At 40.5% G+C, this 15,463-nt stretch overlaps 1 protein-coding gene across 4 annotated transcripts in view; it reads right to left on the bottom strand.

Moving 5' to 3' along the window:
* The window catches only part of CDH7 (cadherin 7), a 124,124-nt gene that overhangs the window by 17,289 nt on the left and 91,372 nt on the right, over positions 1-15,463 (bottom strand). For all 4 annotated transcript variants that reach the window (XM_081014170.1, XM_081014171.1, XM_081014173.1 and 1 more), the window contains exons 5-8: positions 15,014-15,181; positions 12,739-12,926; positions 6,744-6,997; positions 847-983 (exon numbers count right to left, since the gene is read on the bottom strand). In XM_081014170.1, coding sequence (XP_080870296.1) covers positions 847-983; positions 6,744-6,997; positions 12,739-12,926; positions 15,014-15,181 — 747 coding nt within the window. The remainder of the gene's footprint in view (positions 1-846; positions 984-6,743; positions 6,998-12,738; positions 12,927-15,013; positions 15,182-15,463) is intronic.

Here is a 15,463-nt window from a genome sequence, read left to right as displayed (position 1 = left end):
TTACTTTCTGCTGTGTGTGCCCTAAGTCTCCTGCTAGAAACAGGTGTAAGCAGCCAATGCAGGATTGAACCCTGACCCACCCATCCCCCATCAGAGTGACATCAGCAGATTGTAAGGTGGAAGTGGTTTTTGAGAAGTAACCTCATGGGCCAAATTTGTTCCTCAGTTTAGGCCATATGTTAAATATTTCCCACCCCTGGTCCATGCTGACGGGAGTTGCATTCCAAACTTCTGGTGGGCACCTTGTTGACTACTTCTGCATATACTGTCAATTCTAACACCATGGGTAAAATTCAAAGCCACATGCTTCCATTCATTATATTTGCATGTACACTTCAGGTTGCCAGAGGGAACAATCCCTCTCTTCTCCCCCCCCCCATTTTGGGGGTTCATCAGACCCCTCAAGACAATTTGGAGGGGGGCAGTGGAAAGAGATAGGGCAAAACCCCATTTTGCATGCATAAATCCTTGAACAGGGCTTCTGCTGCTGGGTGAATCCTAGGTGAATCCTGCCCCCTATATTTATTTAACTCTTTAATTTCTATCCTCTCTCTTTTAATCCAAGGAGATGCCCATGGAAGATTAAACAATAATATATAAATACATTAAGGGTGTTTCTGCCCTCTTTGAGACATTATAGTTCTAAGATCAGGATTCTATGATACATGATACTGCCTAAAAACCTTAGAGAATTGTCATGAAATAGCATTAACTTTTAACTCATTACAGTTAACTGTTTATGGCTTAAAGCATCTCTTCCAACACTTAAGGTTCTTCGTGAACAACTTGATTCATTTCACCAACACTTTTAAAGGCTTAAAAAATGGCTTTGCAGTGGGAACTTACGACTCTCCATAGCCAAGACAGTGATGTTATGAACAGCGTTTGTTTCTCTATCCAACGGCTTCGCAGTGGTAATCACCCCACTGTTGGCATCAATATTAAAATATCTCTCCAGGTCTGTGTTTCGATCTATGGAGTACCTGGATGAAAGATGAAAGAAAACTTTTGATGTATGTATAATTGCAATGTGTGTGCGTGTTAAGTTTCATTTATTTCACATTAAGCTCAAAGAGCTTTTCATCAAGATTCTTTTCTCCTTTGTTGTCAGCTGTCTTACAGCCCTTACAGCACACAGAGAGTTTGTTACACAGAGCCATCTGATTCTGCAAAATTCACTGTGTCGAGGAAAGATGGCTCAGTTCCTGCATTTCATGATACCTTCCTAACTGAGGTCACAGGTATTTCCTTCCCATTTCTGCTCTTTTGCTCTTAGGTCGACCACTCATTTATTTTTGGAAGACTCTACTTCTGAACCCAACCTAACGTGGAATAGATTTGGAACTGTGCCACCTGGCTGTATCAATTCCCTGTGGTTCCCAGCAGAGCTTCCACTGTGAGACACTGAACTTTTTGTCACAGGCAGAAAAGCCCATGGGGTGAATAAGAAAACTGTAGAGTAGGTCAGGGATTACGTATTACTACATTTGCTCCTGGGGCCTTATTGTCATCATACAAACACAGACTCCTGTCACTGAGCAACCTTGGCTTAAGCTCGCCTTGCCTGAATCCCCCAAGCTGTTTTCAAGGAGGAGAAAAGCTCAGACAGAAAATAAGCCATGAGAAAGGGAGAAAATGCCCATTGTTGACTGTTTAATTATCCTCTTGGAAATTGGCTATGTACTTTTAGATCCATTAGAAACACACCTTTGATATAACACAATATACCAGAAGGCCAGATTGTGTTTAACTGGAATGCTGATTGACAGTGAATATATGTCAGCCTGAAGTCACCTGCTTGCCATGAAATAAGTTTGTTTGTTTTTTAATAGCCCTGCTGATGATGCCCATTGGGACTGGTAGGGTAGAAGTCAGAGAACTGAACATTAGAAGGAGCCAGAGACAATGAGAGCCAGAGCTGGAGCAAGTGATTCTTGTTTTGCCCCCTATCGTCCTCCCGGCTGAATTCTAAAAGGGACAACACTGAGACATTAAGAGGAGAAAGCTAACAGGCAGTTTTAAGTCAGAAGGTAGGCAGGTGAGGGTTGGCTGAGGGTAGACTGAGGTTGGTGGGACAGTGACTCATCCATCCAAAAGGATCACCTTCCATTGAAAGGGAGTTCTCAATCACATTAATCTCTCTACATGATGCAGGAGGCGAAGAGAAGCAAATTAATGCACATAAAGGAAAGTGTAGTTGTGATGTGGATGTAAATCAGGGATAGGGAACCTGTGGCCCTCCACATTTATTGTACTACTAATCCATGACCATTCATCGATCATGCTAATTGAGGCTGACCAAAACTGAAGTCCAATACTATCTGGCGTGTGGCAGGTTTTCCTGCCCTGGTGTAAGTAGCACTGGAAACTATTTAACTAGGATTCTTCATAAGCAAATCAAAATAGAGTAGCATCCACATTTTACTTTAAGATACCTGCAGAAGGGTTCCCAGCAAAAAGACTCTGAAAAACACACATACGAGTACTTTAGTCAATTAATGTACAGTGGAGAAGAAGGGAGCTGAAAAGGCCACACAGCATTCCACAGCTTGATTGGAAAGAAATAAGCAGGTCAGGATTTTCACCTCTTTGGCCAATCAAGGTAAAGCAAAAGTTCAGATCTTCCATAGCAACTACTGACAGTACTAGGTACAATGCTGTGGGAGTGTGCTTAAGGATGCAAATACCACTGCTTGAAAAAAGGCAAGGACAAGCTGTTGCAAATTATGTTCTCTTCACATGAAATGCTTCCACTTTCCTCGGAAGTACTTTGACAACAATAAAAAACCCTCTGTGTGTGTGTGTGTGTGTGTGTGTGTGTCTTCGTTCACTTTTAACCAAAAGGATGGATAGCTCAAACAGTGATGATTTTGATTGTAAAGATGAGGCAGTTTGCACATTTGTACTTCACAGTATTATTCCCAGATGGCAAGCCTTCATCCTGTTTCTTAGTGCAGTAATCCACTACAATGGTTTCCTGTTTCATAGAACAGAAAAGGCTGGATTTTCCATCACATTGCTCAAAAAGGCTTTGCAAATATACAGCAGGGGTCACCCACCATTTTGAGCCAGTGGGAACATTTAGAATTTTGTGAAAGTGACATGAGTGACACAAATTATTTGCAGGGTTGTTAACCAATCAAAATATTTTTGTTGATTTCACTGAGTGAGCAATTACATTTTAAACTATAACTGCATATTACAAAAATATCAATATCATTGCATTTTAGTTACTGAAGGCAATGGCCTGCATCCTAATGTATCTTCCATGAATGGAACATAATTCACAATCACAGAATGGAGTTTTCTGCCACCCCTTCTCTCTGCAACCCCTGGAAAAAAATTTGGGGGGTTTGGAGGACCCTTGCAGATGAAATTTGAAAATCTGACCCCTTGTGTGACTCTAACTAAATTGGTCCAGTTTAATGAACCCAAAGAGCATCAATTATTTTTATTGCCTACCCTTTAGGAATGTTTCTGCACTGATGACATGCTCATTTGGCTTTCATTTTAGTAACTCCCTGCTTTTGTTTTCCCCTCATGCTTGAACTGCTGTATTTGGTCAGCAATGCACAGCTCTTGAACAGCTTCATGGTTGGCATCCTTCCCCCAGAGACATCGCCTGTCACCTTTGCAATGTAGCCACTCTTGGCAGGCCTGGGCAGATGGAATTTAATCTCTGGACAGCTCTCAAGCTTCCTAGCTATTAACCCTGACACTGTTCAGCATAGCTAGTCAAAAGCCGGTTCCGAGAACATTAGTTTGCATGACATATTTCCTTGAGAAAAATTCAGCTGATTAAAGCCTTCTAATAACATTGGGTTGTATTTAAGCAGCATGAGTGTAGGCAGCTTGCACAACATTTTTCTCTCTTCCCTTCCTTTCCCACTGCAGCCCCTTGTACATCCCTCAACCCCTGCTCCAATGATTTGGGGAGACCTATAAAACAAACTGTATCCAAGCTAAATTTTGCTTTTTGGATCACACTTTTGAGTGGTTCTGTTCACTAGATGCTACCACCAGCAGAAGAGTTTCCTGTTCCTCCCATTTTCCCCTCTAGCCCCCTGAACAGCATCAAAACAGCTCTGGAGGCTGAGGGACAAGGAAGTCTAGTTGCACCAGTGGAAAAATGCACATGGAGCACTGGTTACAACCCTGGGTGTTTCCTTAAACTGAAGTAGATTACTATAATTCCTGTGCTAAGGCTGAGAGAGAGATAGTAATGTTCCCAAGGCTGTTCAATGAGTCTTTGACTATACAGGTGTTTGAAATCACTTTTCCTAGACAGGCTCAATCTGCTTTTTAAGTGATGGAGCCAGTCACTTTAAAAGCTGTAGTTCAATTTTCTCAAGCAGACAACAAAATGAGGAGGACTGCAATAAAAACCTTTATGGCAGAGTAATTTAGGGAACCTGTATAGAAGTACGGCCTTATATACTAAAATAATGAATAAGTGTAAGATGTCTAAAACAAATAGTGGCAACAATATGTTTTATCAGATGTACTGCCCCATTTTCTCTTTCTTTCAAGCTGCCAAGCTTGGGAGAAATTCTAATCAGGACTAAACAAAGGCAGGCAGGCATATAAAAAGGCTATAAAAAGGCCTTGCACTTCATATCATTTTGAGTTTGGTAGCTGTGAATCCTCTGGAACTTTCATCCTTTCCCCCAGTCCCAGATGACAAAAGGACACACTTCATGTGTTAAAAGGTGATCTCTTCTTATTTCATCATATATTTTTCAAGGGGAGCCCCGGCACCTAAACAGGATTTCAGTCTAGCTTCAATAACACACTGCATGGTTAGCACTGCTGCCCTATAAACAGACAGAGCTCAGGCCTATCAATTGTATTTGCTCTTTTACACAAGTATTTGATAAACATTCTATGAAAATTCACAGTACTTTTGAATCACATTAAGTTATTTTGAAGAGCTCCCTTTTTGACCAACCTAGAGTGAGATATACATATATATGAAAAACAGCAGTGTGTGTGTGTGTGTGTGTGTGTGTGAGAGAGAGAGAGAGAGAGAGAGAGAGAGAGAAATATTTGTAGGCTGAAATACATTTTCAGCACTTACATTGCAAGGAAATAGCTACAAAAATACAATTTTATAAATGAATGCACCTCCAGTAAAGAGAGGCTTGGGAACAGATTTCTGCAAAATGCACATCCGATATGCATCCAGCATACACATTGCTTCCTTTCTGTAAATAACTTGTTCTGCAAAGCGTTTGGCGTAATTAATTTAATTGGAACATAAGCTATGGATTGTGGATAATAATGGCTTCTTGTCTTCTACAAAATATTTTCCTTACATAATCCAGTTATGATTTCATGTGTAGTGCTGGGAGTGGGGAGTATATTCTAAGGCGATTTAAACACGGGGATACAACAAAATCACTGAAATGTAATTATATGGGCGCATACTGCAGGGTAGAAAGAATATTTATGTTTTAAAATATTTGTATTATGCTGTGCCCCAAAGGATTTAAATCTGTTTACAGCTACAGCGTAGTAACAAATTGGTGATATGTTGATTTGGCTGCTCAAGGGTCCTTAGCAAAGTGAAACTCCACATGAGTAAAGACTTTCACAAGCAATGCACGGCCTATGCATACATAATGGGAGTGCACAGACTATTCCACATCAAAGTGAACTTAAAAGTTCCTTTTCCCAAGCTTTGTCTTGAACCCAGAAAATACCAAGACAAGTCAATCCAAATGACAACAAAATATACTCAGCAGTATCTAACTAAGCTGTACTTAAGAATATACTCATTGAAATTAATGGGCATGTCTAACTTAGGTCTATTAGTTCCAGTGGGTTTACTCTGGGGAGGGAAGTGGTAGTACTTCTGCTGGGGACATGACATGCTCCTTCTGGAGTAGTCTGTCCACTTTTGGAGAGTTGCACTCAGCTCTTGCCTGTGGCTCAGGGAAGGGGTCAATATGTGACAGCAGCTACACCAGAAGAGTGTAGCTGATGGATCTTAAACCTTCAGTGAGTTAGAGACTTCCCCTACATGCAAAGACAGGTTTGGTGGATTGAGAAGACAAGACCAATATTGGGCCCAATGTTCAAGAAGGCAGTTACTGCATGTGCTGTAGAGGGAAGTGAGGGGCAGATGCGACTCATCAACCTGAGAAGGTGGCCCATCTAGGAGAAGGAAAACTCTGATCCTAAACTTCCACTATATTCATTAATGAGAAAGGCTTCAGGAGTAAACCCCAAGGGAAACTCCATATCCGCTGCACTGCGTGGCATCTTTAGGAGAAGAGGGGCTAAAGAGTAAACCCTGCGCAAATCCAGAGTAGAGTCCCCAAGGCAGTTGAATGGCATCTTGTACTCCTCTTTCTGGCGACTACTGCAGCCAAGCTGGTGCAAAATGTATTGCTCTGCTTTTCTTTGGACCACATCAGTGAGACCAAGAGGGAGAAAAGATTGTCATTTGGGCAGCCCAAGACTTGCACCCTGAAGAGGTCATTAAAGTGCTGTTAATGAAGCAAAAACAGTGTGAGTTACTGGTGTCTGCAGCCCCAGCAGGCACTGTGATTCTCCAGTGGTTTGGCTCCACCCCGAGAGGCATACTTCATTGTCTCTTGAGAACGCTGGAGGCCAACAACAACTCTGAGAAGAACTTAGTTTGATACAACCCAAGGTGTTTTTTCTATCTGGGAATACAGTACTTTTTTTTGATCTAGATATAAGCAGCAGCAAAAGTAGGAAATGAAATGCAAAATTACCTCACAGGACTGTTAGATGCATCTGGGTCATGAGCTGCAACAGTTCCAATGATGGTGCCTACTTTAGCTGCTTCAGACACTACCATAGTGTACAAACGTGAGGTAAATATAGGCGGTTCATCTACATCCTCCACAATGATCTTCACTGTTGTCATATCACTGAAGGGCCCAAGGCTTAAAAAACGAGGATCAACTTGCTTATTTGCCGCTTCTATTCTCAAGGTGTAGCTGGCCTTGGCTTCATAATCCAGCTCCTACAGAGAAAAAGTGATTTAGAAGTTTAAGCAGCAGAGTCAACTTCTAAATTATAATCAGACAGCTCTTTGACTTGCAAATATGAGTGAATAATATGTAGGCTTACCATTCCTAAGTACAAAATGTTGCTTGTGCCACAATGCCAGTATTTCTCACAGTCTGAGCTAATTCACATAACAGATCCGCCCCCCCCCCCAGCAACAGAGATTTTAAAAGTCAACCCACACTGAGGTCCAAATGGAATAAGGGTCTGTGAAAGAGCATCTACCACACCAATAAGAACACTAAATAATCCAGCAAATTGGGGAGCTAAATGTAGTCTAGCTAAATGGGGAGCCAAGCAGGAATACCTAGTCTACCAAACTTTAGACAGAATACGGTGACTTCAAGAGAGGATTACATCAAAGAACTCTAAGTAGGGCTCCCCTTGTGTTTGGTCCAAAAGCTACAGTTAGGTAAAAAAAAGAGGTAAAGGTAAAGGACCCCTGGACAGTTAAGTCCAGTCAAAGACGACTATGGGGTTGCAGTGCTCATCTGGCTTTGAGGCTGAGGGAGCTGGCATTTGTCCACAGACAGCTTTCCAGGTCATGTGGCCAGCATGACTAAACTGCTTCTGGTGCAACGGGACACTGTGATGGAAACCAGAGCGCACGGAAACGCCGTTTACCTTCCCGCCACAGCGGTACTATTTATCTACTTGCATTGCCATGCTTTAGAACTGCTAGGTTGGCAGGAGCTGGGACAGAGCAATGGGAGCTCACCCTGTTGCGGGGATTCAAACTGCCGACCTTCTGATCGGCAAGCCCGAGAGGCTCAGTGGTTTAGACCACAGCACCACCCACGTCCCAGAATGCGGCAGCATGATTGTTGACAGGAACAAGACCCTGTCAGCATAGAGCAGCCTTGCTTAGAAATCTACACTGCCTGCCAATTTGTTACTGGGCCTAATTCAAGATGTTATTATTAGCAAGTAAAGCACTCAGTAGCTGGGGATCAGATTGTGAAGGATTGCCTCACCCCCATACATGCCAGTTCAACCACTTAGAAGCGCCACAATTTGTTGATTTCACACACGCAAGAAACTGAACCTTAAGTGTGGCAGCACTTACACTTTGGATCTCCTTGTCTATTGATATATGGCAGGTTATTGTTTTTGGTGACTGCTACAGACTTTTTATTTCCTTACTGCAATCCTACCTAGGCACATAATTTTAGTATGTGATTTTAGTAAGTAGCAGTGTTTTGAAATTACTGCCTTTTCCATTTTAATATGTTTGTGTAACTAGTTTTTAATGTTTATTTTTATTTGTGTTTTTAATGAATACTTTGAACTGTCCATTGTAAAGCATTAGAGGACTTTTGTTCTAGTAAGCAGTGTATACATTTTGTTAACTAAATGAATAGAATGCAGTTCCATGGAGCTTCTACCAGGACATGGGTGCATAATGCAAGAACACTGCATAATGTTGTTTGCATTGGTAAGTAAACTGTCTCTTGGTATTGCTAATTTTTAAATTTAATGTACATAAAAAATATTATTTTTTATTATTATAAGGTAACAGCATATGTTCAGGAGAAGAAATGAAGAAAAGAAACCAGAATTTGCTTAGTAATTGATTGGTTTATTTGATATTTTTACACATTAACTTTCAAAATGTGGGTAATTAGAAAACAAGATAATTATTTAATGAGAGTAAATAATGGAACTCAAGCTAACAATAATAAATCATAATAATATTTTTGAGTGTGTGAAGCTGTTTTCAAATCATATAAATCAGCCAAATGGTAAGCAGTTGAACTGCTGCTAATGTCACAATCAAACATGTAAATTAGATTGATTAAGAAGAATGGTAGGACAAATTGCAGTTAATGTTGCTATCACAACACTTCACAACGTGGGAGGTAGCAGATCAAATAAGTGCCTACAAATTACACAAGAGGTCAGGTAAGGACAAAAAATGGATTCAAACTGTTTGGTAAGTGACAGCAGGACTTGGGGAGCTTTTGGTACCTTAGTATGTATGAAAGCAGCATAAACGGTGAGGGGAACCCTATCCGAAAAACCTGCAAAACTTCATAAGGATAGGTCCAGAGATTAGCGAGTTATGATAAATGAAAGCAGAGGCTTTGTTTTTGTTTGCTTCTCAATTGACAGCAGCTGATCAGAGGCTTCCACATCTCTCCCAAAAGCACCATGAATGAAAATAAAATGAAACTCCCATTGAGGTCATTCTGTGGCTCGAAACTAGAGCTATAACTCACAACGGCACTTCTCCCATCTCCCAACAATCATACATAACGTTATCGTTATGTGATGCCCTGGGCTCTTTTCAGAGCAAGGGCAGGATATAAATTGAATTTAAAAAATAAACAAACCACCAAAGTTATATTGGGTGTTGGAGGTTTTCACAAACTGTCTGTGTCTTTGTGTCCCTTTGACTCAGACCCCAAGTTTTGGAAGGGGTCTGATTCAGTGTGGGGAGCTGTGGAGAACAAGCGTGGGTCTTTCCAAAGTGCTTTGGTTCGGGGTTTAGGATTCATACCAACTGCACTGCCCAGGAAGTTGCAGATATACACACATACTTCAACCAACATATTATTATCACATTTGCTATTTTATTTAGCAATGCTGTGAATATGGTGCATTATGAATTTTCCCATTGGAATTGCTAAGTAACAGAACTGTAAGCCAACCTGGGATCATATGATGAATGTTTGGGTTAAGAATATAATAAAGAAGTAAATAATTACATTTCAACAAGTCTCAATCACTGCTGTTTTTGCAAGATTGTACCAACTGCAAAAACAAGAGTGAGAATTGCTGAAATGTATAGATACATCATGCATACAGTCTCGTAAAACTGCTTCATGGAAAATTATTACAACAAAAGCAGCCAGTTGGAAAAAGTGAATAGAGTATGAACTATTGCCAGTTTTTCAAGACATTAAGTACTTGATGTGAAAAAAACAAAAGAAATCTATTTAAAGCAGCCCTCTTGTAAGTTTCCTAATAAAAATACAGCAGACAGAAAGAGTTTGATGACTATAGCATAATGCTCACTTGACATAAAGACATACAACAATTGCTAACTAACTCTGTTCTCTCCTAAATCAGAAATAGACATGCCTAATTGTTTTTACTGGGGTAAGAGGTACCCTTACTATGTTCAGACAGCACAGGGCACCATCATTTAGCATGAGAATGAGAGCTTTAAGTGTGGAGTGTCCATAGAATAATGCCAGAAAATGTCAGAATGGAGAAATGCGTTCTATGGATTTGTTAATGTTTTAATGTCTTGCATCGGAAGTGTGAACTCATAGAGGAAAGCGGATAATGTGACAAGAACACCAGTACTCTAGTGTTTTATAAATTGCAATAGTTTATTGTTGTAACAAATAATAATAGAGCAGGGGAGGAAAAATAAATTATATACTGTTTAAGAGCATGGCCAGGCAGTGTCACATTTGAGCATGGATTGATCATGCTATAGGCCTACACTGGGTGTTTCTGATGTTCAAGAGCCATGCACCAGCCGCCCAGTCTCTCTGCTGCCATCAAGCAAATGCTTGCTGGTAAGTGCCTAGGGACCTCTCTCCCACAGTTGTTAATCAGTAATGGCTGCCATATACAACATTCAGCCCATCCCACAGAATTAGATCCTGCTCACCCTGAACTAACAGACATCTTAGTTGGCTAGAGCATGGTGCTGATAATACCATGGTTGCAGGTACGATCCCTGTAAGGGACAACGACATATTCCTGCATTGCAGGAGGTTGGACTAGATGATCCTCAGGATCTCTTCAAACTCTGTGATTCTATGCAGCAATAATTAAATGGCTCCATCTGTCTGATAGGACTCTTGCTCTCAAATACTGGATCAGATGAAAAAAAAATAGTCATTTTATTGATTTGCTCATGCATGAAACGATGAAATTTTGCAGTGACATAGTGGAAAGCAAAGTAGCCCTTACAATGCAGAAATAGTAGAGAGGCTTTAATTTCTAAAGATGCTCCATCAAGAAGGGTTGTTTTTGTTTTTTATTTGTTTTGCTTCACTTTGACGCTAATGTTTATTTTATAACAACCATCATTTAGCTGGCATTCACTTTACCCCTTCCTGACCATAACTGAAATATGGGGATTGTTAGAATAGCGAACAAACATCTCACAAATCACTAGAACAGTGCTGAAGGTTAAAAAGACAAAGTATACTTTGGTTCTTCCCTCAGCACAGTGAATGGAGCTTGACAGCTTCATTAATATCTGTGCATTAGTGTTATCTGATTAGATCCTATGCCTCATCCATTCAACTTCTTTGGGGGGAAAAGTGAGCATTTTGTCTTGTCTGAAGGAAATTACAAGGCAAGCCCTCTCTGCTGAAGAAGAACAAGAGAAGCAAGGAGGGAAGGAAGGAAGGAAGGACTCAATATGCAGTTATTCTTCAAAGGAAGCAGTCTGAGACTCTCCTTTTAAACAAAACTAGATGACAACTATCAAATGATATAATTTACGGTAATCTACCATTCAAAGGCCCTGTTGCTGGAGAACCATTTCCCTCCTTTTGGTTAATCCTAACACTAATCAGGCTTGTGCATCTGTCAAATGAACAAGAGTCCCAGGAACCTTGTTCCATCAGGCAATTTCACTGGGGATTATAAAACAAACAATGCGATAAGAACAAAGAGACTAAAATCAGAAAATTACAACAATATTGAAATGCACTTACGCACGTGCACACGCACACACACACACACAGAGAGAGAGAGAGAGAGAGAGAAAGAAAGAGAAAGGAAGGAAGGAAGGAAGAAGACTGCAATACTGTCTTCAAACAACAAAAGTTATGAAAACAAAACTGTTTTCTGTGGCACATACTCAGATTAAGAATCAACTAGATTTCCCTAAAGGGACCATCTATTCCTATCTTCCCCATTGAACAGACTGAGAAGGAAGGGGAAAGTAACTCCCTCATTTACAGAATCATTCATTGTTCATGGAAAAAGTAACATCAATGACAATTTGTCTACTGCAAGGATTCCATATGTACACAACAAAACCACAGGATGATTGAACTTTCGGAATTCGTCCTTCATTCTGTCCATTCAACCACAGAACTACAACATTTCTTTCTTGGCACTGTTGATACATTTCTTGTTAACCCTGACATAACTACTGAAGGTTATTCTATCCATTTTCAATTAATGTATGTATGTTGACATTCAATGAAATCACTTCTGATATTTACCTTTTAGCTGACTAAGGCGGCGGGGTGGGGGGAGTCCTACATAGCTGGGAATTCTTAATGTGTGTTGTAGGATCAAGGCATCCTTCTCTCTATTTCCAATGTTCAGACTGTGAGTTGTTGCTTATGTAACCAAAATGGCATCACCCCACATGTGAGATGTCAGCAAGATTGGGAGAACCCCAAGGTTTTCAGAAGAACAAAAATATTTAGAGCCCCCCTCCCAGGTTGGGAACCCCAAAAAGAGACCAATAGAAACTATGTCTGAGTGGCCATGGTCTGCTAGCTGATGGTTAGAGGAGGTGAGGGACAGAAAACGGGGTGAAGGGGAATGAAATGGCTGGTATCCCAAGCAGCAGTACTCTATAATACAACCTTTGGTTGCAGGTCTCACTGGTATTTATTTATCTGTCTTTTGGCTGAAGCCTCTTCCTTGCATAAACTGAAAGTGAGATGATGTTACTTGTGTACCGGGACAGAAATAATGAAGTGAGGTTACCTTTTGTATTGTAATGATTCCTTCTTGTGTCTCTTTGTCCACTAAGATTTTGAAAACAGCCAAGCCATCACCATCCACTATTTTATATTCCATTTCGGCATTTGGTCCCACATCAGCATCTGCAGCCTTTAATCTGGCGACCACCGAAGCCACGGGTAGCGATTCCGGGACATTATATTGATACGATCCTGTAAAGTTCAGAACAGTCCCTGGATTTTCATCTGTTCATCAATCAATCAGTCAATCAATCAATCAATCAATGACCTCAGTTTATAGCTGAAGGGTTCTAAACATAATACATTTGGTATTTCTTTAAAATGCCATGAGGGAAAATGTTCTTTCTGCCTTGGCCACTCTGGTGCCCTCAAGATGCTGCTGCTGCTGCTGATGGTGATGGTGACTGAAATGCAGCTTCCACCAGTCCCAGCCAGCATGGTCATCCAAAGTGCTCCATGTTGCTGAAGACTGGGTGATTTAAAATCATAACACCAGCATTCTCTCCTCTGTGCCCTCTATAGGATGGCACATCTTTCTGGTGTCCGAAAAGGACCTGCCACATTGTACAAGTAGACCGCTGCTACCCTTCCTTCCATCCACATTCTATTCTAAAAAATATTTTTGCCACCTTCCTTGCTTGTAGTATTTAATGTCATGTTGGAGGAGGGAAATATTCATAGGTCAGGCTTTGTTAGATCCATTCCAAAATAGTTAAATTTTGCTCACAGTATTATTTGAATCTAGGGGTGGATCTGTCTATTTCCAGTTCATGTCTCTTTCAAATGCATGCATTCATATGCCTGCTCCTCTTTAACCTATGCTTTTTTAAAAAACAACAACAACACCTGCATGGAAATTTATATATATTGGAACATATTTCCTTGCAAAACATACATTTTTAAAGGTATTTTCCTAAAAATGCTCATTTCTAAATGTGTTTTCTCTTGAAGTATCAATTTGCAAATGCATTTTGAGCCAAAAATTGCATTGTAAAAATGCAAAGAAGTGTGAAATCCAAAGGATAACTATGTTCTGGTCTACACATTAGTTCAGGATGTGCAGATAATATCTGTTTTTATTGGAGCTTCCAAGGAACAAATTCTTTAAGCTTTGCTATTTGAGACTATTCCTCCAACATTATTCTGCTCTCACAACTATAAATCCACATAAGCAAGTGATGCATAAGTAAACTGATGAAAATAACATCTAAGAAGGAAAAATAGCACTTAACCTAACTTTTCTACCAAGGCAGACTACAGCCAATGACATTTTCTCTTGAGTATATCTCATGTCACCAAAGAAAAGAATAAATCCATTTGTAAAATAAGAGATAAGTCTTAATTGTGTCTTAAGGAGACAGTTTCCTGGCTCTTCATGCCATGTAATTGAGATAAATGCTATTGTTGTAAAGGCATCCTTCTTCTCCTGTGAAAACTCTAAACCTGCGGCTCAAGCTGAAATTGATACAGATTGCAGCTTAACAAAATGCAGGCTGAAGCCACTAACATTCTCACTTTGAGAAGCTGAATCTCTGGTGTTTTATTATTACCCAAGCAATTCAAGGGGGGAAAGAATCTAATTCCCAGTCTTGCTTTGATTGGCTTGTTTCTTTTCATACCCACTTGAAAACTGACCAGATTGGGCATGCATATGTTCCTCACATTAGTCTAATTCACTCCTGCAATGACTTTACAAGAAATATCGCAGCAAGGTGGAGAAGAGCAGCAGACTGTGTATAAACAGGCTAGCTCAAGTCTGGAAATAAGCTTGTTTCTTTTCCTTGCTTAGTTCAGTCATGAGCCACCTTGGTCAAAGCAAGTAAATTGAGGGCAGATTGTTTTCTAGTTCTTCCCAGATTGATTTTTCTATGAAACTCTCAGTGTCTTTGGGAGGGGGGAATTGACAGAGATAGTCAGGCAATGTGAGATGCACACAAGAACAACTATGCATCCACCTACACAGGGTATTTTGATCCACCTTATAATTAATCACAGAAATACTGTAATCATAAAGTCAGAAAGAAATTAAGCATCCTCAAGTACTGGCAACACACGTCGATGCACGAAAAAAACCCAAAGGGATCCGAAAGATGGAGAATGGACATTTGCATAACCCCTCAGAATATGTGTAAGGTGCAATGGTCAGGCATACTATGTAGTGCAGCCAACACACTTGAACAGCTGGGAACCTGAAAGGCTCACTACTGGACTTGAAACTAATGTAGATTTAGTTTTATAAGAAATATAGTCTTCCTCATTCATCAGCCACAGAAACTTACTGCGAGGAAAGCGGGGAGGGTTATCGTTGACATCTGTAAGGGTGACTGTGACAGAGGTGGTCCCAGAGAGCCCTCCATTTTGACCAACCATATCCTTCGCTTGAATGACAAGTAGATACTGGTCTTTCGCTTCTCTGTCCATATTGGGAAGCGCGGTTTTGATAATACCTGGAATATGGCAAAATGCATATAAATGAAACAGTGGCAGAGCTACATTTCCAACTCAGAAGCATAGCAGGGAAAATATATACCAGTCAAAAGATAAACAGAGTACACTGAAGCAGGGGTGGCTAGCTTGTGGCCCCCCAGATGTTGCTAAACTACAACTCCTATCAGCCCAAGCTAGCATGGTCAATGATGGTGTGAGCTGAAGTTCAGCAACATTTGGAGGGTCACAGATTAGTCACCCTTGCACTAATGTAAGGGATTTGAACTGATCCAACATGTCAA

This window comes from Podarcis pityusensis (assembly GCF_964106645.2).
Source record: "Podarcis pityusensis genome assembly, chromosome: 7".
Lineage (NCBI taxonomy): Eukaryota > Metazoa > Chordata > Lepidosauria > Squamata > Lacertidae > Podarcis > Podarcis pityusensis.
This window is presented reverse-complemented; position numbering and strand designations above follow the sequence as displayed.